Source organism: Hetaerina americana, unplaced genomic scaffold (genome assembly GCF_022747635.1).
Source record: "Hetaerina americana unplaced genomic scaffold, ioHetAmer1.1.p SCAF_31, whole genome shotgun sequence".
NCBI classification, from domain to species: Eukaryota; Metazoa; Arthropoda; class Insecta; order Odonata; family Calopterygidae; genus Hetaerina; species Hetaerina americana.
In genome coordinates, this window is record NW_027286886.1 from 4841413 (window position 1) to 4866849 (window position 25437).

At 39.8% G+C, this 25437-nt stretch overlaps 1 protein-coding gene across 1 annotated transcript in view; it reads right to left on the reverse strand.

The window, feature by feature from the left end:
* Window positions 1-1149: 1149 nt before the first annotated feature.
* Window positions 1150-25437, reverse strand: part of LOC139691249 (leukocyte elastase inhibitor-like) — a 48509-nt gene continuing 24221 nt past the window's right edge. The window contains exons 2-4 of the mRNA XM_071588993.1: window positions 12693-12897; window positions 6160-6326; window positions 1150-1342 (exon numbers count right to left, since the gene is read on the reverse strand). Of these exons, the coding sequence (XP_071445094.1) occupies window positions 1150-1342; window positions 6160-6326; window positions 12693-12897 (565 nt within the window). The remainder of the gene's footprint in view (window positions 1343-6159; window positions 6327-12692; window positions 12898-25437) is intronic.

Genomic DNA, 25437 nt, shown 5'->3' on the forward strand with positions numbered 1-25437 from the left:
TCTTCATTGGGACAACCACAACGTGGCCTTGTGAATACAGGAACGGTGAAACTTCCTAGTCTTGGCATTTAAGGATTTTCAATGCCGAAAATTCTATCGACAGTGAGTAACCCATCCGAACAACCTTGGTGGACAGAGCCCTAGTAGAAGTGGGTTTGGGACATCAGACTCCTCCCTCATCCGCTGATCCCACGGGCGGTTTCGGGCGAAGATGGCTCTCTTCGGGGATCCAAAATCCAACTGAAAAGAGGTTAAAAAGTGCAAAATTCGACAGCTATGTAAATATTTTCAAAGGATAACCCCTCATTCCTAAAAGTTATCATTTCCATGTCATCCTCGAATGTTCTGTTATTTTATTTAAGTTTATCAGCGCAATAGAATTCTTTACGATCATTCTTCTGCTTCTTTTTAAGAGCAAACTACATAATTGCAATGAATTTCATCGAGAAATACAGCCGACCACAAAATGAATTTCTCACAAAGCAATGACTTATACTTTTCGTTAAGTCCTTTACGTTTATGGCCACCTTGCATTATTTTAAAGAAATCAATAGTCAACGAAGAAATGGATGCTTGTGACACTCATCCGTTAGTATACATATTCCCTCTTGGAGTACTCTGCATATTAGGCCAAAACGACACGAAGAGGTCGGGTTAATGCTGAATAATCCTCGTAATACGTTGGATCACACGCGCAAATGCAGCAGCGAATCATCGCCCTCTCCGCATGAGGCTGGGGTCATCCTCTCCGGAGTTGGTACAAGGAATCCCGCTGGCGGACGTCAGAAAGGTCGTCGGAGCACCACGAGGGGGCGCCTTTCGTCTTGTATGACTGATTTGATATAAAGAGTCCTTTTCCTTCCGACGATTCCGTGTGCTGGGATCTTCGCGGGATTCGCGACCATCGGTACCCTGGGCCTTATGCACGTGATGCTCTCTCGAAGCAAATCGACTGATGGGGGAAGGGAGGGGGGTTGATAGGAGAAAAGGGAGTGGGCTCTTCGCCTCTTGAGCACACACGTTAAACGAACCTCACGCCACACGCGCGCCACCTGCATAGGTTTTTGCACTCTCAAACTCGAGTCAACGGCACCTCGTCTGGGGCTGCACGGGGTCGCGGCGGCCCACATCTTCCAAGTCTTCTCGCTTTTAGTCGTTTAGAGGTGCGGGGTCAGCCACACGGCCCATAAACAGCACTATACCACTGCGGTAGTCCCAAATGAAAAATATGAACGGGTGGTCCACTTCAAAGTATTTGTCGCCGAAGGTCCCAATCCTTTCTAGGCCGGAGGCGGTGGCTGCCGACGCCTCGGCGCCGTCCTCGCGGATCTCCAGGACTGTCCTGCGGAAGGGAAAGGGAGAACTCAAAGGAGGAGCGGAAGAGAGAAGCAAGATATAGAATCTCGGCATCTTGTTCGAAGAAGTTGGAAGAATTTAGCTCGGCGTAGGGGTTTAGGAACAGGAAACCGATTGTGGTCAGTGGCCACACATTTTATGGGGGTGCATCAGTCATTGTAAATTAGGTACAGGCGTTAGGGTGTTAGTGTCCCATGAGTATACAGAAAATAAACCAAAACATTAAAACATATTTGGCACGAGTTTCATGCCCTGTACTTCTTTAAATACCATTAAAATTCATTGGAATTCAACTAATACTTTTTTATTTTAAGGAAAGGATGCTTAATAGCAGACGAATACATTTTTAAAGAGTTAATTGGATGGATCAATTGATTCATCTTCAAAATCATCAGTTCATTCCGACATATCTTCGTGCATTTCCTGGAAGTATACGTCGCGCCAATCTATTCCAAAAATATTTCTCTCTGGTAAATTAGGTTTTCTCCTTTGTAGAACTAAAGCAGAATATATCATCTCATTTTCAATATCATCTCATTATCAATATCATCTCATCCTTCGTTTGTTTGAGTTCAATACATTCTTTAGGAAATTTATTTTTGAGTGGTCATGATAAAACTTTCATGCACTTCACATTTTTTACTAATTACGGTCCAATTTCGCCCTGAAAAAATTCTTCGTAATGGATAGTACTGGAAAACTGTAGGACCATATTATTTGGACATATATTCTTGAAATAATTAAAATTTCGTAAAACTAAACTTAAAACAATCATCTGCGTTAAACTTTAGAGGAGTACGTTTCAGACGTAATCACTTAAAAACTTTTTTGACTCAAAAACGTTCTTCTTGTAAACAAATGAAGCTGGACTCAATTCCTAGCAAACTTACATTAGATTTCGCGTGGTGGGTAGGCTAATTGATCAGCTTATAAATAAGAGAGCAAACTCAACAAAAATCATATCGTGTCCAATTGCCAATGCCGTGAATGGACGCCTGCAACTGCCAAATATCCTTGTAATCATCCCAAGGAAAGGAAAGCAGCACTTTTAGTGAAATTGGACCCTACACATAAGTAAATCAACGCTAAGATTACTACGCACGTGACAAATTTCTCTTTGCGTGCAATAATTCTGCGATACGGAATGATACGAACAATCACCACACAGTTGATGATTAACTCCTAGTTTTATGGAAAAAAGGCGTAATGAAACCCTCTCGACTAAAGCATTTCCGGGTAATCCGTGCGTTAACTACCTAATAATTTGCATCAATCAAGTTTGTTTCGACTGAAAGTATAGATTTTGAAATTGGAACGCAAGATAACGTGAACCTGCGAAAGACTAGAGGCTGGTATTAAAAATGGAGTTTATATTTAGATATTTTGTGAATCATTAAAATGAAATGGCCCGGAAAAGGCTTTTGGAGATGAAGCTACACGTTCATGCAAACTGAATCAATAAATGTAAATTAAATTCAGGGGTATTTTTTTACTAAACAAGACTAATAGAGAGCAGTACTAGAATGAGAGAGGAAAATTGAAAAAATATTGTGAAACGCGGGTTGAGACAATGAATAAAAGAGGAAAACGGTTAGTACAGTAATGTTGGCAACAAAGTTCGATGGTGGAAAATAGCCGGTTTCAATACTACAGAGGAGGAAAAAAAACATGGAAATTGGTAGAATATAAATACAGATTTATTAAATGATAGCTAATCAAAAGATTCAGCACTCAATTCAGGTAGCCAAAAAAATTGCCCTGGTGCTAATTTCGTAAGTGATAGCTTAACTCAACGCCAAAACAATATAATGAAAACTTGAGGAATAAATGAAAATCAGGTAAACTGAAAGTTAGTCAAACGAGGCTGGACCTTTTTATAGTTAGAATGCCTTGAAATAATGCATGAAAGTAGTCTTTAAACGTAAATTTGTAGCTAGAAGAAGGAAGTAAAAGCAAATCAAGAAAAACGTGCGGGTGTAAATGATTTTTCGAGACAAGAAATAACAGAAAGCAGAGTGTGATACGGTCCCGCTCTTCTCCATGAAGATGGATGGCCTTAGATTGACTTTTTGTTAAATATGACTTTAGGCTCAATCAAATTAAAACATTCACAGAAAACTTGAAGGATCGTAATTATTGGTCTAAGGATGCATTGAAAATCAATATGATGCGTAATGACTTATGTTCCTCAATGAAGCTATTGCAAAGAGTTCTGGCGTCAGCAGTGCGGCTTTTTAAAGTGAGTGTCACGTTAAAAACAATTGTGAGAAAGTCTACGGGAAACCATTTCGTTAATTTATCTTATAAAGCAGAGTAAAGTTGATTTTATTCTGAGAAAAGCTAAAGGGATGGATAAATTAGAAGAAAGTTGAGTCCACCTTAGAATGAATATGATATATAATTGAAATGGTAAATATATGTACAAAGAATAAGGAAGCACATATATTACAAAAATATTAGTAAGATATATGGCAGAAAGTAATTGGATAGAAAGTGAAAGGTGAGGATGGAGAGGTCGCAAATACAGTGGAAATGGGTGCGCTTCACAGTAAAGCAAAAACACACTCTTAGGAAGTAAGACAAAATTTTCGGGTAGACTTTTATTGATGATATAGGAGCCTGATCTTTTGGGAGCCTTTGAGAGCCTCTCAATCATTTGATCGAAACAAGAAATACAGGATTGATGGACAAATGCATAAAAGAACTATAAAGTAAATTCATATAGCCAGCAGGCTTAGGCATAGGATAAGGGTAAAAAACTAATAAGAATAGCTTAAGTCTAAGCTTGCCAGACTTGGGTATCGAAATAACATTAGAGGAAATGAAAACGCACATAACTATGTGAAGAGACCACATCCCTTCATAAATAGTGAAGGTTTCAAGGAAGTGGAAAGAAGATCGTGTATGGACTCATTTGTAATTCATAGAAAATCAAATACATCAACTGCTTCACCTGAATTATTTGATTACCTCCTACTTAAAAAATTATAAAATCATTCCGAATTCTCAAGAATATAATTAGTTTTTTCTTGTGATTATTCCTCACCTAATACTTCTCGCAATGTTCCTGTAAAACAATCAATAATTACCGCATTCCCTTGGCTGTTTTACTCACTATCGCTTGATTATCTGCAAACCTGACTACATCATCTAACTGCCCGCTTTCATTCCCACGGCATATGTTTAAAAGCGCCGCTGATAACGAGCAACCTTGCCTCACTCCCCTGCCAACTTCTACCCATCCTAATTCTACCTCTTCTTCCCTATCCTAATTTATGAACAAGTTTTGAGTGAGTCTATCATACCTTTTATTAGAGACTTCTCTTGCCCATTACTATATTCCACGAAACCTTTATTCACTCTGACCACTCTAAATGCTTGCATGTTTTTACGATATCTAAAACGCATTCCAATTCATCCTAATTATAATCGATGTTCCTTTCTACTAATACTCTCATCACTGCAATAGCATTACGAGTTTTTCTCACCTTGCTGAAGTCTAACTGATCTTCTAATAACTATTTTGTAACCTTCTATGGATACAAGCAATTCTTAACACTACCTTCTCTGCTTATAAAATATAAATTAGCGTCCTATAGTCCCCAAATGCAGCTGCGGGATTCTCTTTAGGGATCAGGACTGAAATGTAACTGCGGAGATCTTCTGGACATGCACATAGGCTCAAATAACCCACTCCTTCCATTTTTCCCTGAACACTTCAGTGATTCTGCAGGATAATATTATCTATTCCTTCTGCCTTGTTAAAAAGTATCTCTATTAAGGATTTTTTATCTTGCTGGCTTGTGTACCTTGAGCCAGGATTTCCTTTCCCATGTTTCATTCCCTATCTCTAAACTGATCTGCCAAATATTTTTAGTGAAACGCTAATCACAAAGTTTTTAGATCTTTCCTGAACCTCTTCTACCCTCTTTTATCAAGAAATTCCCTGTATTATTACTTATCGTAGGCCTAGCTTTTCCCTCCTCATTCCTCTTACCTTTTTAGTAGAAATCTTCTGCATTTCCTTGTATCTGAAAAGCATAATTATCACCACACCGTGGCTTTATTAATTGGTCACCTAAATTTATCTAATAATACTAATAATGATAGGTAAATCAAATATATATTTCCCTGGATGATCTTGAGAAGCAAATGATTTTTTATGCTCAAAACTTGTAGTAGGTATACCATTTTATTGCCTTGAAGTTTCTCACTCTTAACAAAAGACGTAAACCCATGCATGTGTGTGAGAGGCATGGTAGCCAATCGGAGAAGAGCACTTTGAACCCGTCCAAAGGGACCCGGATCCAAATTGCAGTAGTGAAAACTCAGCTAAGCCCAAAAACGTAATAAATCATACTGAGCAAAAATTGTGTAAATAATCTGTAAATGTTTCGACTTATTCATTTATAGACGTCTACAAGTCCGAGACACGCGTCGTGCTCATAAATAAATTGTGAATATTTTAGTTCTTTTTTCAGTTTTTATCATTTTATTTCTATCCATATTAAGGTAAAATTTCACACATTTCAGGCTTCTAAAGTCAACCAACTATATCCCACCAGTGGTTGTGGGTGGGCTCCCATTGCAGCTGGCCAGCCAGCCCCTGGCAGCAATGGGAATACACCCGACCTCCCTACCCAGAATGAGCGAATTTCACCGAAAGAAGGGTTCGCTCACTCCCCACCGATCCCAATATGGTGCGATCGAACTGGGCCCGGCTGTATGGGGAGTGAGTGATTACGGCCATTTGGTCATCACGGGGGAGCGGCTAGGGATTGAAAGGGTTTCTGCAGAGCTTACTTGTGTGCGATGCCGCCGACGTGCAGGCCTCTGTCCTCGGACATCCCGGATAAGTCCGCCTGCGCCGCAGAGAAGATGTCAGTGACTCCCATGGCCACCAGCGTGCTCTCCAACTCCGCGCCACGTGCCACCCGGAAGCGAGGCAATCGGATATTCACCATCTCATCCTGAGGAGTAGTGCACGACCACTGCTTTCAGCACAGCGGTTGATACTCATTGGACATCGAAATTATAACTCAAATTTGCCCGGCTAATTCTGTATGTAAGGTAGATCCAGTGTGTAGAGCGCTAGACCACTCACCAGAGAGACCGGATTCGATTTCGGGTGACGCCTCTGAGAACCCTCAGCTTCACCCGTACTGTGTGATTTGTAGGCTACTAGGTATTCCTGGGAACCATAGGAGGCAAATGAAAAATAACTGGGCCTAGTAATGGACGTGTGCAAATATCACACGCCTTTAGGGCTCACTATTATAAGAGCTGTATCTTCACATATTTGGGGAAATTATCACCTATAATTATGGATTTTTGCGAAGTTTTATCAGCTATTCCATCAGGTAAGGTATTTTGTCGAAGGCTAAGTATATTATAGCTCTCAAGGTGTTGAGTGTCACCCATCGCTTTAAGAACGACGGTGGTGATATGGTGTAAAATTCGAAAATACTTCATTATATTGCTGGATGGTTATCAAGTTATTTACTCATTTATGTATTTGGCGTTTCAATTTAAATGGTAAATGGGATAATCCATTTCGGGTATTGGAGAGTCGGATGGAATAACCGAAGGTTTTGAGAAATTTCAGTGACATTCAGATGTGTTATTGCATGGGAAACGATTAATCTGTGAAACACGGGCCCTTGACTGGTTCATAGAATCATTATCTCCCAGTTGCCTTTTGTTATTAGTAGGCCAAAGTTGAAGACATCTCAACTTCCTCCTCTCCATGTATCCTTACTGATACCATTATTTCACCGATTCTAAATTGAATAAGTGATGAAGTAATATTGGTGTCTATGATACATTGCTGAACCAAGGAGCTGATATTTTTCAAACCGATAAAACGCTTGGATTATACTATATACCCTAGACGTTAGCAGGGGTAAAAATAGAGTTTAAAGCACCATCTGTCATGGAGTTATTTTTATATTATACATACTTTAAGGCTGTTTTCATTTTACTTTGAACAAATGAATGATCCGTGAATGAATAACGAAGTCCTTAGGAACAAAAATTATATTATTTACAAGGTTAAAATAAGAGCCTCATATATCTTTAATATGGTGTTTCCTATCAAAGTTATTTAAAATTCAGCATTTAATGTAAAAAAGAAATTGTATTGGTACAATTGATTTATGAGATTTTAATAAGTTACCAGGACCATTTTGGTGGTCAGAAATGGATTTTGAATATTTCATATCAGTGTTAAAAACCATGGTTATTAACTCGACGGATAAGTCCAACAGCGTGTAATATTCGCACATAAGGGTCGGGTTGGAGGAGGGGAAAGTTTGCCGCCTATGATTTTCCAGGAAGATCAGGTCTCCGAAAAATCACACAGCTTTGGTGAAGCTGAGGTCACCCAGAGGCTTCACCCGTAATAGAATCCTGGACCTTCGGTCTCCAGGCTCAGGGCTCCACTTGCTGAACTACCACGTTCCCCCTATATCACTGGACTTATTCGTGACGATGAAGTGTTTCGTATATGAATTTTTATCGATTGATAAAGCTGAAGTATTAGGAAGGCAAATTAACGCATTGAAGTTATGAATATTTTAAAGGGTAATGTTCAAGTATTTAAGGCAATATGTTCGGTGATCCCATTAAATGCATTAATATTTCGTTTTTTCCATGGTTTGATCTCTGATTTAGTAGGCCTATTACTCAGAGACCTTAATAGCAGCCTTGATTCATCAACTTAATTTACAAAATGATTAACATCCATCTACCAACGAGAAAGGATCCAACGGAGTGCTACACAGACAACTAAAATTTGGGTTCATCAAATGAACGAGGGTGTGTTGGCTAAAATATCCTGACATTACCCTTATAGCCTTATGTTAATTAATTCTTGTCTGCATATATGTTGTAAGTAGTTCATCTAATGAGGATAGTGTCTCAGTTTAGATTACAAAAAAATCGGGGAATACTTGAAGATCTCCGTGGTATTACTTTAAGGAAAAATTCAATTTCATGTATGTATGCCTTCCAGCATAGCTACAGATGGTTTCTTTTTCTCCTTAAAACTAAGAAAATTAAGTGCGAGCTCAATGGGATCTTTAGAGATGAGACTAAACGAAAGAGGTGCGCTACGTGTGTGAGAAGTGTGTATTGTAGATTGAACCTGCACAGTTATACCATAAGAGCTCAGCTGCAGAGCATTTGAAATTATCCTAAGTGCATGGTTTACTGCGGCTCATGAGCTTATTTGTGGCAAAAAAATCGCGCATTAGCTCAAGAGTTAACAGGTTAGAGAACATTAGTTCAATATTTTAGGAATAGAGCAATTCACAACGATATCCTAAATTATAGGCAACCCGAGCAAATGTAAAAATGTCCGTGCCCTTGCAGGGGGAGATTCTTAGCAGTGGTAGATTTAGGAGAGGCGACCGACAGCTATGGCCATTAGGGATGGATAGGGAAGGAGGAAGAATGGAGAGAAACCCGGCGTCGGCATTAGCCTACTCTTAACGGAAGGCGCCAAGGGGTCCGCAGTTCAACGTCCCAACCAGCGGAGGGCGAACTCACTAAGTGCTCTCCACAAAGTATCTTAAATAGGGATCGGGATCCCACGGAAAAAAATCTGTCACCTCTAGGAGTCAAAACCGGGCCCTCCGGGTGATTAGCTTGTACGCTAGCCATCGTACAAACTCGAACCCAGGAGGTTCCTGTCAAAATGTTTTTTAAGTGGGTTGACTCTTGTATTATGCTATCCTCCAAGCATGTCACGAGCTAGCTGAATATCTGACAGCGACTAGTATAACGAGCCACTAATATAATGTGTCCGTTTGATGTAGTGGGATGCCTGAATATGAATTCTATATCACCTCTGATGGTAGTATGTTCTGTACCTCGAAGCTGAGCGCCAGACTACGAGCTTCATTGATTTGAAGTGAGTTTACATTAAAGCTAAGAAATTTTGTGCAAACTTGGTATATGATTTAGTGCAAGCTTTCAACTGAATGAGTAAAGATATTCCTAAGAAAGTAGCGCAAAGGATTTTGACCGCTAATCAATGTTTGAAAAAGAAATATTCATAATTGATATTTATATTGATTCATATTGATTGATTTATATTGATACACTGTTGCTGAAAATAACTAAAAATATATTTGATAATATCTCTTTCACTATTGCTTTTATTTACGATCTGTGAAGCGGCGCTGTTCTTCATAATAGGGTGTAGAATAGTTTTTGCAAGGTGCAGGGAAGATATTTCTAGGAAAAATCCGCCGTATACGTACAAGTATGAGCACTATCATCAATACTAACCCCAGCCACAGAATATCTGTTCATGAGTAGCAAATTTAGCTACATAACTACCAATTATCTTGGTTTAAATGTCTGAAATGTGGACAACCTCTTAATTTAAAGTGCAAAGAAAGATTCTGAAGAAAATATATGACATTTTCCTGAGTGCAATCGAAAATTAACTAAAGAAACAAATCTTAAATATAGCCATTTGTTCCTGTGGGAGTAAAATAGCCCAATCCCTTCCTCGCCACGCAATGGCACTGACTGAAGAAACTCCCAATGTAACAGCTACTCCAATTATTCTTAACTGATTTCAATGTTGAAACCAAGTTTGGAATCAAGTACCTGAATTCAATTGTAAGCTCTTTTCAAATGAATGAAGTTCATAATAACCGCTAAACTCAGGGGCACATAAATTTTGTCTCCAATTGTGATGATAAGGACTACATATTCAGACGCCCCACTAAATTGAAAGGACGCAGAAATGCTCGCGAGACTGGCCGCCACGAGATACACGACAAGTTCGACTAGTGGGCGCTAAAACTCAGCCGTCATCCCATCTGCGAACTTTGTGGCGGGAAATGTTTTCAAGCAGCACGAAGTTAGTTTTTCTCATTACCTCGGGTTGCCTATACTATAGGATATAACGTCAAATTGCTGCTGTATAACCATGTTTTTCGATTTAATTTTCCCAATTCCACTTCTCCAGAAATTCTCCAAATGAGTATCAGTTTTATTTTCTGATGCGTACTTTTTCTATTTTTATAAACTTAGCACATGGAATTTTCCTTATGTTAACCTAAGTATAACAACTCTTTTCAAAGCATCAACGGTATGCTTATTCAGCAGATACCCAATTCTCTGAATTAATTTTTGTTTCAAGTACATACGCATCCAAAGTATTTAAAATTACTTCTTCTTTCAATACAACCAACGTTTATAATAATCAGGGAGTAGTTTATTGTGATCTTTACCTTTAAAATCTTCACATCTTCTGGTATTACATGTTCTCGTAATATGTAAGGTTTTTATTAAAGGAATATATTATCAATAAATATTCACGGAAAATTTCTAAAAGTACTAGATCCCAATATTTAATATTTCGACAGATTTGGCAGAAGGTATTTCCATAAATTTGAAGGTGTTTTATACCCATCTCCAATACTTATTATTCGTGGTAATAAAAACAGTGACTCCTACTAAAAAAACAAAATTACATTGGTTTGATAGGATTGAATCTAATGATGCGTTGATGACACTGCCGAAAACCTGGAATTTCAAGGATTTTTCTCTTTAGTAAACTAGACAAATATTATGGAATGTTTACAACCAATGTCAAGCTGAATGTTTAACAATTACTTAACCAATTTATTCTTCGTTGATCTCAGATAAATGAGCCATTTTCAATAATCTAACTATCAATTAATTGACATAGTTGATATAACTAAACTAATGGCAACGTCCTTAGTTTCAATTTTCACTAGTTGGATATGAAGCGACCAGAAAGGAACACACAATTGACCTTTGAGTAACCATGCACACAAATATACACATAAGCACACAGCATAGTCTTAACACCTTGATTCCATACTTCAACGTTCTATCTAATGGTTGCTATATTTTTCTTCAAGTTTCCCATAAAAGATATACACTGCTGATACTGGAAAGAGAAATTTGGTAAATCATAGAATGGAATTATGGCTATACGTATGAGAGAAAGGATACTCTGAAACTATGATATGAATACTTCAACTTCTTTTGATGAACTCTTAGGGTTCCAATCAGGAATAGCTTTCTTTCCCAGTAAGTAATTTCATATTGGATGTAAGAAACTGCATTTCACTCCACTATTAGGATCCTGGCATTAAGTTTATAATACCATGATTCACCATACCATACCATACCATACCATTCACAGAAAGTTTGACCTTGATTAAACTGATGATCACTGTGAAATATTATAGGCATCCCAAGATTCAAATTACGGCATTTAAGGTGAGAAATCTGTGTTTTGAGCTCCCAACCAATGGCGTAAAATAAGTGAACGGTTATTTCTTACTCTGAATTGAGATCCATAAGGGAGTACCTTAGTACTCAATGCAAGTCTCATAGTCAAAAGTGTTAATACTTGGAAAGAGAATTGATGAGTTATCAAATCTATCAGTAGTTTTTAATGTTTTATTACGGGGTCTTGGTAGATCAGTGATTAGAGTACTAAGTTACTTACCGGAGGGATCACATTTGATTCCATGTGATTTCTTTTGTCACCCTGGGTGCATTTTTCATGTACCAGATCTTCCAAGGAGATCACAAGTAGCCAACTAATAAGGTAATACCCCCCAAACCCTAATGTGAGAATTTCACACGCCGTATAGGGCTGAGTACGAGGTGAGCTCTACTTTGACTATCAAACTAACCTTAGTGTTAAATAATGTAGTTTTTTTCATTATCTTTCATTTAAATTTCAATGACAACTTTATATTGAATGATTCATTACGCGTGAAATGTGATCTAATTAATTAAAATATTTCTTTTCTTCTTTAAGATCAACTTTATAAATCTTTCAATTCTTGCAAAGCCAAAAATTGCACATTTTTCGGCATATTTTTATAACTTTTTAAATTTTTGTACCAATGAAAAATCCAGGGAATAACGCGCTTTGATACTAGACATTGCACATAATTAAAAATTACGTGACGTTGAATTGAAACCGTCACAGTGCAATGAGCGGTAAACTTACGCCTTGCATATGCATTTGAGTAAGCGCAGCGCAGTTAATTTAATTTTACAGAATTTTGATTCAAATTGCTTAAAAAATTAATTTATAAATATCAACTTATGCTAAATCAAACGAAATTAATGCAGTACGTTGCAATATGATAATGTAATCTTTGCTCACAAGGTCAGAAACTTATTTTATGACTAGTAGTTCTGACTGCCCTCGTTAATCGACACAAAATACTGCACACTCTAATTAAATTCCAACGAGGGCTTAGTGAGGTCTTCACTTCTCCGCATTGAGAAGTATGAAGTCTTGATGAGACAGGCCAATCGTAAAATACCTTTAATGTGGAGAAAAGTGCCTTGATGGTGTCTGAGGTCATATGAGCTTCGAGCCTCGCCAGGCCCCTCTCCAGGTCGTCCGGCAGAAGAATGAACAAGCTGATCCGCCTCTCCTTAAACGGGATCTCCAAGACGCGGCACTCCAAATCTTGGCTATACCCGAGGGGGAGCTTGAATTTACCTATCATCATTGGTATCTCGAACCTAGGGTACAAGTGAAAAGAAACAGATGGTATTAGAGTGATATTTTAATAAAACAGCTAAGCTGGTCTCTTTGGATAATGCCAGGAAGAAGAGATTTAGGGGTTAGATTTATATCTCGAATTATAAATTCCTTTGATAGGCGAATGCATGATTTTCGAGCGTTAAAACCTCCGAAAATAGAAATAGGTTTCTATGATTGAAGAAAATGTGCATTGAATTAAAAATAACTGCATTCGTCATACTGCCTTAAAGTGTCTGAAATCCTGGATGGCTAAGGCTAGTAGCAATAACACCTCATGGAATGCCGATTTAGAACTAAACATGGTTGCCGCCAGGAGCTACAGAATAAATAGAGACGAGAAGAGGATGCCACCGGCATCCTCTTCTCGTCTCTTTTTATCCCCCTGTGGTATCAGTGTGGGCAGCTAGCCTGCCTCACACTGAGTAGACGGGCAACTTAGTTTAGAGAGTTGCTACTTGAACAGAGATACTTATTTAATTTTCCTTTTAGATAATCTCCACTCAGTTATTCACGTCGTATAAAGCATTCAGAGATATAGCAGACGCATTATACATACATGCTTCTACCTGCAGAAGTAAAATGGCGTGTTATCTAAAAAAAATATGACAAACGTTAACCTGGATGTTCAAAGAAATCTTGGGTTTTATTTTGGTCATAAGAGTACCTTATTTCATTTTTTAATTGTGTTAAAATAATTATTAAAAAATCCTGATTCCAGTATCAGTGAAACAAAGATGAAAACCTTAAAAGGGCTTTGGTGCAGATTTGTTGGATTGAAAACGGTTAGTCTTGTAGGTTATTAGGTGCATGTTACTTTAAAAATCGCCCTTAAATTATTTTTATCTTGATTATGTAAAAACTTTTCGTCGCAAAAGGTGTACGATGTGCATCCAGTCCATCCATCAAATTTAATCCCTAAATTCTGAAGAACAATCGAAGCCTCAAAAAGGGATTTTTAATTTGTACAAAATATATAGACACTTTAGAAAATAAATTCAATATCGGAAAAATTAACATCCATTAAAATTACGGGAAGTGTTTCAGTAGATTTTTTTCTCCTCGGGGGTCAAAAAAATAAGACAGTTTGAATGCTTCGCATCAATTCCAGTCTAAATAAAAAGGAATTTCCTTTTGAATCAAAACTGATTCTTCTGTGTTAGAGATTATACAACATCTCACACTAATTTCCTGCGAGCTTATTGAAACCCTTTATATTTGATAGATATTTAAAAAAACGATTATTTCGTTCAAAATGGCAATAAATGTGTCAAGTGAGACTAAGGAGAGCTTGAAATCCATAGTGTATATGCATATCACTGAACTAACTTGCTTCCTCGATATTTTAGATAACTGAAATAAATATACCGTTTGACGATAAGGAAAAAATGTTAAATTGATGAAACTCTTACTTTTGCTACAGGTTTTTCCTCTTAAGTCATACAAGTCAAATGATGAGTTAATGGGCCATTAATTATGCAACGGAATTTTATGAAAATGATCATGTTGAAGAAAATCGTAATGAACTGTATGGATAAGCGATATATTCGAAAGCTGAATATCACTACATAAGAAAGGTTGTCCAAAATACGAGAAATCGTACAACAGGGTTAAACATAGCCACACTTATTGATTAACTTATGCGTGCAGTAAATGGAATGGTAGTCATAGTTGGGGCTTGACATGAAAGTGAGTTTAGAACTGATCAAGACAATGAACTTTTCGAGAGATTAATTTTATGTTTAATTTAATAGTGTCCTGTGTCACTTAGTGGAACTTTTCCATGATTGAAATAAACGAAGAAACGTTTCCTATATTTTTCAGGCGAACAAACCGGATTTCATCGCGTCACGTCATTAAGTGTCCTTAAAATATGTTGCTTATGTCCCGTTAAGAAAAACAGACGGGGGAGGAGAGAGGAAGAAGGGGGGAAAGGCAATGTTCTTTATGGCAGTGGGCTATAGTACATGGGCTAGGAAATGGGTGATAAGTTTAAGTAAATGAGTTAGCTGGTTGAGGGCGGCTTATGGGGGTGGGAAGCTTGTTCTCCCCCGGCCCATTGCTCACTCCTTCATTCATTGACTTCAACCCACTACGGCTTTCTTCAGCCCATTTCCTTCCATAGCCTTGAAGAATACAACCTTTAAGAATATATCCCTCCCCATTATGTATGAAATGTTGGAGGAAAATACAAGCATTACTTAGTTCATTGTAGAATCAGTGTGGGTGGTAATGGATGGCAATCAATCACAATGAAACAAACGTTTTTTCTTAGCTTAATTATGTCGGTGTGGTGACGTCCTCTGCCAACCCAAAGATCATAGATTCCCAGCTTTGTGTGTGTTCCTTCCACGTAGCACTTTGGTGTATGCTACTGACCTAACTGTTTATTATCCAATGGCTAAGGTCGACTATGGTAGTTTGGGTTATTTTTTAAACAATAAAATATTTTCCTAGACGATTTTCATCACCTTCTTCTCGTAATTGATCCTTCCTTATCCTCTCGTAATTCTTCCCCCACGGGTTTTCAGCAATGGTATTCGATGAACAGTTGTGCTTCAGGGTGTGTCCAATACGTGTGCTCTCTTCTCATAAGTCCTCTCTCTAGACTTTCCTCTTCTCTCGCTTAAGAATTGTCTTCATTTTATGTATCATTTCATGCTCATTATTAGCATATAGGAGCATATTTTTATTAATTCTGAGCATTTTTCAGCTCTACTTATCCCTCCCAGCGCTCTCAGAATATTTCAACTTAAACATCCTTCATATCTGTTGAAAATTCAGCTCCATACATTAGTTTGGGTAACATTCTTCCTAAAATGTTAACGATTATATTTTACGTTCGTAGGGTTTTTTTCGTGTGGAAAGCCTTCGACATTCTGCTGGCTATCTTCTTTTATTTCTCCCATCTGCCGTAGTAATACTGCCTAAAGTAATATAACTTACCTAGTGTTTCAATGGTGTCTTTCTTTAGTCCTATTGAGCACTTTTATCCTCACTCTGACTGCAATACACTTGAGGTTGTACTCGTTCATTAACGTCCCCATTCCACCAGTATTCTTGTATAGTGTTTTTTCTTACGCTCATCCTTTTCCAGTGTTTTATTAAGCTACCTTTTGCCTTTTCTTTGTTTTCGTCAATTACCCTACTTATGTAAACATTAAACATCTGGAGTAATAATGCTCAACCAGGCCTAACGCCAAATATAAGATAGAAAGAACACAAATTAGGGCAGGTAGAAAAACTCTAGAAAGACGATAGTTAAGACGATAATGAAGGGCATAAAAGGAAGGAATTGCGTCATATAATAAAGCATTCCGTATCGTAACCCTTAAACACTATTTGCTGATATTTTGTCAGTATAGCCCTTGTTGATGTGTTGAGCCCATGTACACATTTATGATTACATGTTTTCTTTCAGGTGGCTTGCTAAATAGCTGGACTAATTTTTGAGGGAAACCCAAAAATTTGGAAAAAGTGAATTCTCAAGTTTTTAATAAACAACGCCATGCTGAAGGCTGTGAAAGGCAAGAAAATGTAGGGTCAGGTATAGGAAATTAAAAATGAATGATTTGGAATAAAAGATGGGAGATAGAGTGCACGTGGTTCTTAAAAATAGCGTATGTTGATAAAGCCTTTTAAGATTTTCAGTTATTATTAGACGGGGATTGAAGGTTGAGGAAGACTTAGACACTGATAGATCACGACATTGTACAGCTGGCCATTGGGGTAATCCAAAAGTGCCTCTTATTTCAAATAGAAAAACCATAAACACTAATCAACCCGAAGGTTTTGCCAACATCTGTCGGTTTAACAGGTGTTGACAGAGTTACCTAATGCTGTGCTCAGCAACCCTGATGTGTGACTTTGCACATCAGAGTTAGGGGGACGGATCTTTTCCCTGTGTCCCATATTGTTTTCCAGATAGTTCTAGCACCCGACACAGCTTGGATGAAGCTAAGGGTACCCAGAAAGGTGCGTCCAGGAATCGAACCCAGGCCTTCCGGTCAGTAGCCCAATGCTCTATCAATGGACTACCACGACACCTTACTTCAAATAACTACTATAAAACTATAGCGCTTGGCTTAGGTAGGAGACCTACACTAAGGCAAGGCTATAATCAGTGAACACAGCATCCCTTAAATTTTTCGGGTAGAACTATGAAGCAAACAGTAATTTAAATATTTTTTAACAACCATGATAGTCATTGGGTCCTCGGGATCCGATAGGCTACTCTTAGACTGTTATCATATTTCTCATTCTCAATCTGTGACGAAACAAATAGCAATGGCATAGGAATTCCGCAGAAACCATGTGAAATATTTTTCTCCAAGGATTATTTCCGCACGTCTTCCTTGGCCAAAACCTTTCTTCTCCATTTGGGGAAATTTTTCCCTAGTTCAGTCAGGTTCGATGCATCATTCATCAAATAACTTTGATGAATGATGCATCGAACATAAACTCAACAATAAACTCGAAGGTCGGTGCGGTAGGTGATGATAGAGTTTACCCAGTCCTAGGCCCAGCGGCGCGCCGCGGCGTGTAAATTTCACACGTCAGGGTAGGGGGTCCAGTTCCTTATATACAATGTATGTGTGTGTGTGTGAGTCGGGGTAGTCGAGGGGTTGAGCGTTGGACTACTGACTGGAGGGCCTGGGTTCGATTCCAGTGTAACCCTCTCTGAGCACCCTTAGCTACACCCGAGCTGAATGATTTTACGGGTACCAGATCTTGCCAGGAAACCATAACCGGCACAGGGAAAAGAACTGGTCCCCTTACCCTGATGAGTGAATTTCACACGCCGTCGGGCTTGATAATGGGCGAATTCTACTATCACCTTTCAAACTGACCTTCGGGTTGATTACTTAGTCTATAAAAAGAGATCCTTTCCACGCAATGCATAAATTCCCTCCTGCTTCTCAAGAAAATATCCTATTCAGAGAATACTCTTTAAAAGTGCTTATATACGAGGCAAAAAATGTTTGTATTCATCCCTGTGGGAGACATGAATTGAACGCAATGCTCCAGGCAATAGTAATTGTGGCTCCCTATGAGAGCGTACTTTCCGCTGACTTCAACCCACCTTGGATATCCTTGTTCCCCTTGCAGCTCCAATATCGAATCGGAATATTTATTACGTTTGGTCAAAACTCGTGCTGTATTGTACCAAAACTGGAAAACGCAGTTTGATTCTCCTCTATTAAACCGGAAAATGGGGAATATGATCGATATTAGATAATTTGTTTTAGAGGGGCAGGGTACGTAGTAATATTAGGTACAACGGCTAGATGGAGACTTTTATCAAAGCGAGAACTAAGTTACAGAAGAAGACCTGAGATGACTTCGGAAAACTAGGAAAGGTGTCTGGAAAATTTAATGCATTATTTACATACATATTATTATTACATTTCCAATTCTAGGATTGCCTTGGAGCATCTCATCTCACAATTCAACTTCCTTCTCATCTTTCCTGGCCTTCATAATTCTACACTGACATCTTTTGTCCAATCCAGGATGTTATATGCAAATAACAAATGGAGGAATCACCTTTTGACTGCCAGGTGATCTTCTTCAAAGAATAGCCATTATTACAATATTTCCTTGGTAACTTGTTATATACTCTTCTTCGATTTGGACAAAAAGGTATCAATGAATCACGTTTTACTCTAGAAAAACCTACATCTTTCCAATCTCTGTTACAATTTAGAGTGATTTTTAGGTGCACATTTCTCCCATCAGCAATTAGATGTTTCAGAAGTTAGCTCTTTGATGTTTCTCCGACTTTATTAATTCAAAACTTTAACGCAAAATAATGAACTCATTATAATGGGGTGTAGTAGTTCCCTGAGTAGAGCGCTAGCTTACTGACCGGAGGGCCCAGGTATGAGGACCACTCTGGGCATCCTCAACTACACCAAAGCTGAGTGCTTTTTCGGGTACGATATGAGTCCTGGGAAACCAAATGCGGGACGGGGAAAGGAACTGACCCCCCTACCCTGATGTGTAAATTTCATACGCCGTTTGGCTTAGTGCTTACTAGATGAGCTATACCCTTAGCTGTAAAACCAGCCTTCGGGTCGAGGTAATGTGGTTTATTAATGCAATATACCTGAGCATCTGGTGGATGTATAGGACTCAGTACAGTTGGATTTATCTGTGAATTGGAATGGTAGTTTGACTATGTACCTCGTTGGCTTTAATTGACTTTTCCCGCTTCTGTCTCCTTCCATTATCTGTGGGACTCAGTCGTAGCAGATGCGCCAACATTGTACCCGGTAAGGCGCCTAGAACCTATGTGGGAGGTCACCTTCTCAAGGGATAGATGTTTTTTCATTCCAGCTCTTACAAATATTATTGGGTTTCTCGAATTTTCTTACTTAATGTTTTTTTACTATTTTGATAACAACGTATGACCGTGAAAATGTATTTTATGTATTGGTCTCTCCGGAAATCAGTGTCCCATTCTTCTTACTGGTATAATACCCCCTATTCTCCTTAAATTCATAATTTTCAAAGAAACATATGTGCTTCTTTTTAGTTGCTTTTTCAAAAGCAATATGATGATGACCTAATATGCTAATTATATTGCTAACCACCATGAGAAAATGTACATGAAAAATCATTGTTTAATAAAATGATTGTCTGGCATAACATTTACTGACGTACGTGCGCTGGAGAGAGTACACACACGCAGCAAACTCAAATATGCATCCCTTAAACATTTTTTCTTGTATATCCCACATTTTCCCTCATTTGAGGTCGCGTGTGAAGGCGAATTTTTTTATTCAGCCCATGTATTCTTAGATTAATCGTTCTGCTTGTGTTGTTCCGAGTGTGTCAAATGGCTTCATTTGGAGTTTGAGTCAGAGATGCTCGCATCTGCAGTTTAATTCTCCTCCTGTTATCCATTAGGCTACCATACCTCCTTGTTATGTACGAAGTATTTTATTTTAAGCCCCACATCTAAAAGTTCCCCTTAAATCCCTTTTTATCTCCTGTCATCCCCTCTCTCGTATTTTTCTCTCTATATTAACCCGTTTTAACGATTTCTTTTCGGGTCTTATTTTTCTTTTCATCCAATTTGCCTCAACATTTTTATCGTTTAAAACCGAGTGAGCAGGAAATGAAGCAAACTTATCTCAGCGTAACCCGCCATAAATACATCATTAAATGGGAAGCGCCTTTACCACGAGATTATTATAAAAATATAGCAAACGCATTACGATAGTTAAAAAAGCCATTTAATTGGAGTGAGAAAATGGGAAGTACGATAGATCCGTAAGGAAAAGTTGATCTCAGGGAAATTTTTACTGTCCTTGTTCTCCAGGTTGTCCTTCATCAATGGTCCAATTGGTCCGTGGAGCAATTGGACCATTGATGAAGGACATACAATTTCTTAGCTTATGGCTTGGCTTTGCCCCCCCCCCCGTTTCCTTTGGTAACGCCCGACCTATGAATTCCATGAGGGTAGGCCAAATATTAATAAAACTCTGTCTTACAACAGAATACGAATCTCTGCTTCTTTCCCACTATATTTGTGTAGAAAAAACTAAAAGTGTTCCTATCCCTTTGCCTTATAACTATATGCATGTAGATGAATGTGTGTTTGCCATTTGGTGGGTTTTCGTACGTAAATGTATATTTGGCCAATGTGGCTGATTTCCTTCTTATGGCTATGCGTGCCATGAAACGCGCTGCTCCTATTCTTTATGATATGTCATGATTGCTTTCCCTTATACCCTTTCCTCTTGTGTCCTCGTTCATTTCTTCTTTTGTGGATGAAACCTCCCTAGCGCCATCTCCTGGCCAAAGAATCGGGGCAGTTGTTTGCATCAAACCCCGCAGATTTCAATGTTATATACGTTTTCTCGATAGCTTGTGGAGGAAGGACCAGTATGTTTTCGCCGGCGACCGATGCGTCGGCCACCGGGATTTGGAGAGCAGAACTGCCGAACTCATGCTCTCGTTTTGCCTTGTTTCCTTTTGTTTACTGGTTTAAGACGGACCTTATCTCTTTGTGTAGATCTTACACTCCTTTTTTTGCTACCGACAGGTGCTCGTAGCGGGGAGGGAGTGTACACGAGTGATTTTTTCAGTGCTTTACAGTGTTTGTTATTTGGTTCGCTTTCCTTCTTCAAGTGCTGAATTTGATTTTTTAAATGGTTGTACCGTGCGTAGAGATGCTCGCCTTGCAAGTTGACGAGAAGGCGAAGCCCCATAGTTGGAGGTCCGCCTCTTCACGCAAGATTCGCTGTATCTGAAAAGATAGAGACGATCCATTTTGGATATAATCACCATATGGTATTCTTGAACTTGGCAACCGAAGCTATAATGAATAGGATTTTAGACAATACTCTGAAAAAGCTGCCATTTTCGTCCTTAAGTGACCAAATGACGACATTCACTATCTACGAGACTTCCGGCAACCATTTTAATGCCCCAGCAACCCGTTTAACGAACCCGGCTGCTCGGTCCCCGCAACCCCCTTAGCTTGGAGGTAAATGCCAGAGGGAGGGAAAGTCGTCAATGGAAGGAGGCGAACCGAAAAAGAAGAGGACAGATGACCTGGTCTTGAATATCAATCTAGCTCAAGTCCCTACCATTTCGCCTATTCCCACGTGACCTCGGGCCACTGTCCTTCCTTACCCCGCCCACGTCACCGACGCCCTCTTCTCATAATCCTTGGATCAAGGGCTTCCAACACCCCGAGAACCCCTGGTGATAGGGGGAAGGATACATCTGATGGCGATTGTTTATCGTTCCCAACGGCTCACTCCTCGACCTCTTTATCATTGACAATCAAGAAAGTGTCACGACCCCGGAATTCAACACTCGTACATGTTTCCCGACATAAAAAATTCCATCCCAAACCCCATCTTCCTTCTCCATTGAGGACAGCCAAGGTGTTGAGGATCCTCACAGGGCTCCTCTAGAGGAGAACTAAATCTACCTATCTCCCCTGATTTTTCCCGACCGATCGGCCCCTTCGTCAGATGACCCCCAGTCCGCCACTCCGACCATCCCTGAGGTCACTTCCGGCCCCCCGTGGAACGCTATTGAATTACCCGCTTCATGGACACCACGGCTCTTTCTCCTCGGACGAGGTCGTAGGAGGAATGGGGCGATATTCCGCGCCCTCGCTCGTCGACCCGTCGGACGAAGCGTCCCAGGAAGCGGCGAAGCACTCGTCGTCCGGGATCGAGCCGCGATGGGAGCGACGTAAACCACGACCAGAACTCTGGTAAGTAATTCCCGGTACCCATAGATTTTCCTTCCTTCCACCGATGAAAATAAATACTCTAAACATTGGTGGTGTCTACAGCACCTTAAAAATTTCAGTCCTTTCATATTTTTCCGCGATCTCAGGGCCGATGCAATCCTCCTCCAGGAGGTAGAGGACATAGACTGGGATGCCGACGTATTTCAGGTTATCGGTAATTTTACTGACTGGCACCACCACTCTCGTCCGGAATAGTATCCCGTTCTCTTACGTTCGCCGCCACACGTCGACTCAATAATTTTAGTCATTGTGAATGGCATATTTACGTCACTTATGTTTACGCTCTCTACGGCGAGGGCGCGAGGGCATAGCACAATGCTAATTTCAAACAAATTCTCTTCCTCTCCTTGGGTATTTAGCTCACCTGTCATCACTCCTTCTCGGAAAAGGTCATCTATAGTGGGGAATACAACTCTAAAAATCTACCATAGGACCTCGTACAAGGAAAGGGTATCATACTGCATACTACCTGTATCCCAGCCGGGCTCTTACCGATGCTCGACTCCATTGTGGCGACTGACATAGTGCGTTTTTTCTGCCCCGGCCTCGCCCCCTTCATGCGATCTGGGCACATATCTCGGAAGCAGATTGACTATATCTTTTCCTTGGCGTCACTAAAGAATGATATATGGACAGTGGACACTTTTCCGAGTCCTTCCCTGATCATGGCGCGCTGCCATGAGCGTTATGTACCCGGACGGGCTCGCCGTGACTCCATCCGCAATTAGGGCGTGCAAATTGATCGCGACACTCTGCCTTGGTTTAGATGTCGCCGTATGGTGGGACGATGTGTTCAAACCCCGCACTGTCATTCACATCAAAAGGGAAAATTTGGAGTAGCTCAGAGAAAAATATTTCACCATCTCCTTCTACGTCATTAGGAGACTATACGCCGCTGGGCGTCGGAGGAGCTCTTGCGTAAGGAGGTTTCACCGGAGAATTTCTACGTCCAGGTGTCGTCCCTTAAAAAAATTATAATTGGCCATGATTCAAAAGTACGCTTCGAAAAATTGGCAAAAAGAACTGGATAAGGACTCATTAGCCCCCCTAACACTATCCGAACTTGGGTGCTGAATAAAATCCGACCCCGGCTCCGGCACAGACAGAATATCTGTCAGTCAGTCTGCCGCCGGTGACGCCAACTTTCTTGGGGAAGAGCCCCTGCACTTCCAAAAACCATTTGATTTCCTTACTGTCCATTTTAGTTTTTCCGTCTTTTTCCTCACCCACATCTCAAAAGCCTCCCATCTGTTCTCATTCTCTTACTTCAATGAGTCCAAGTCATACTATCGATAAATAATAGAATGCATTAAAAACCATGCACAACTTCTGATTTCATGTTCATTTCATGCCAACGGGAAAATGAAAGATTGCTAGATAGAAGCTTGAAACTTTATCATTTAGCCCCAATTTACATCGATGTGTTGAATTACCATGAGAAATCACGAGGAAATAGACTGTCCATTTATTCATAGATTATTGTTTCTCGTAAACACTATTGTGCGGATAAAAGCCGAAAGGCAACACGCGCCGGTGCTAAGTGTGCCTCGCGTGGAGTCCTAACACCCCTCGCCATACGCCCCTGCGGCGGCTTGCGGGTAATCGTGTAGATGTACCTGGCTAATCGCCATCAAAATGCTATATATTTTTGTCGTAAATGTTGTGAGGGCCGTGATAGTCTCGTGGATAGAGCGTTGGACAACTGACCAATGGGCCCTGGTTCGATTCGCGGGGGTACCTCAATTTCACTCAAACTGTGTGGTTTAGCAGGTACCTAATCTTTCTGGAAAACCATAGACGATATAGAAAAAGGAGCACGCCGCCATACTCTGTTATGTGTATTTACGGAACATTAGGCTTAGTGCTAAGTGTGCCCTACCCTTCAACCATCATATACGAATTGATAACTATGGTTATACGTGTATGTCGTTATCAAACAAAAAATGTCCCTTCATGGATAGTGACTCCCTCCCACTGTGGTGGCTTGAGGGAGAATGACGCCCCTGGAGTGTCATAAGAATTCGACTCTCCTCGAAGCGCCCTCAAGGGATACATTGGGCCTAAGTTCAGCTCCTGGAAGCATCATTTCGATTAGAGACACCCATTCCTTCGACCGTCTTGTTACGCTCAGCCCCGGCGGGGGCACTTGAGGTCACATAAGACGAGAACCCTGGGCGCGTGGAGTATCGCTGGAGACCGCCTTGACCAAAAGCAATTAAGAGCGCCTCGGATGGCCTCCGGCGCCCCCGAATCTCCTTAATAGCTTGATGACCCGTGGGGCCAATTGGCCTGAATGAGCGCCGGGAATCGTCTGGCTTCGGTAATTGAGGTTAGTCCACTCCCATGTGACGAGGAGGTACGAACGGGAACTTTTTTACATTGCGTAACGCAATAATGCAATTTCCACACGCCTTTATTGCCAATTTATTTCCCGTTCCCATCGACCGTCAAGTGGAATTAAACTTCATCAAAGAAGAAGGTGTCATTACATTTGCATTATTATATTTTTACGACTTCATCAGACGGGCATTTCGACAAATTTCGCAAGGCAAGGAAGCAGACGAAATAAAAAAGGTAACTATCAAACGATTACCGAAATAACGACGAACTACTGTAATTATCAGCTTTTATGAATACTTGCATCTACACGCGAGTTCCCGCATCAGAAATCTTCCGTTATAAGTAAGATTTTCGTATTTTGTTTCGAAAATCAAATGTACGCCGTTTCTAGGAGATCAAGGACTTGTACTTCTGAAATGAAGCAAAACGGTTTACTATTTCACTGGGTCCGCACATGGGAAAGTGAGGTGACCTAAAGTTGAAAAATTAATGCTAAAAATTTATGGTTTAGGACTGCTGGTATCACGTTTGCCCGTGTTTTTCCTGTTTCCTAATATAACGGTGTCGACCTCTCCCCAGTACCTTATAGCTTCCTTTTTGGGCCACGAGGGTAGGGCAACAGCAGTAGGCCAAAGCCTTTAGTCATTTTTAGAATACTACAAGTCATTTACCATGGTATTTAAACTAAGCATATTAAAATGCTTCAACATTTACAAGAATATCAAAAGTGCCGATTTTAGAGCATTATTCACTAGAGGAGCCAAAAGAACAAAATTCCAACTGCATATTTGAGAATATTTCCAACAATATTTTAACCATGTTGTAGAATAAATTATATTTTCAGAAACTCACTTATGCAAAAATAATTCGAAATCCTTGGGAGAAATTATAAATAAAAATT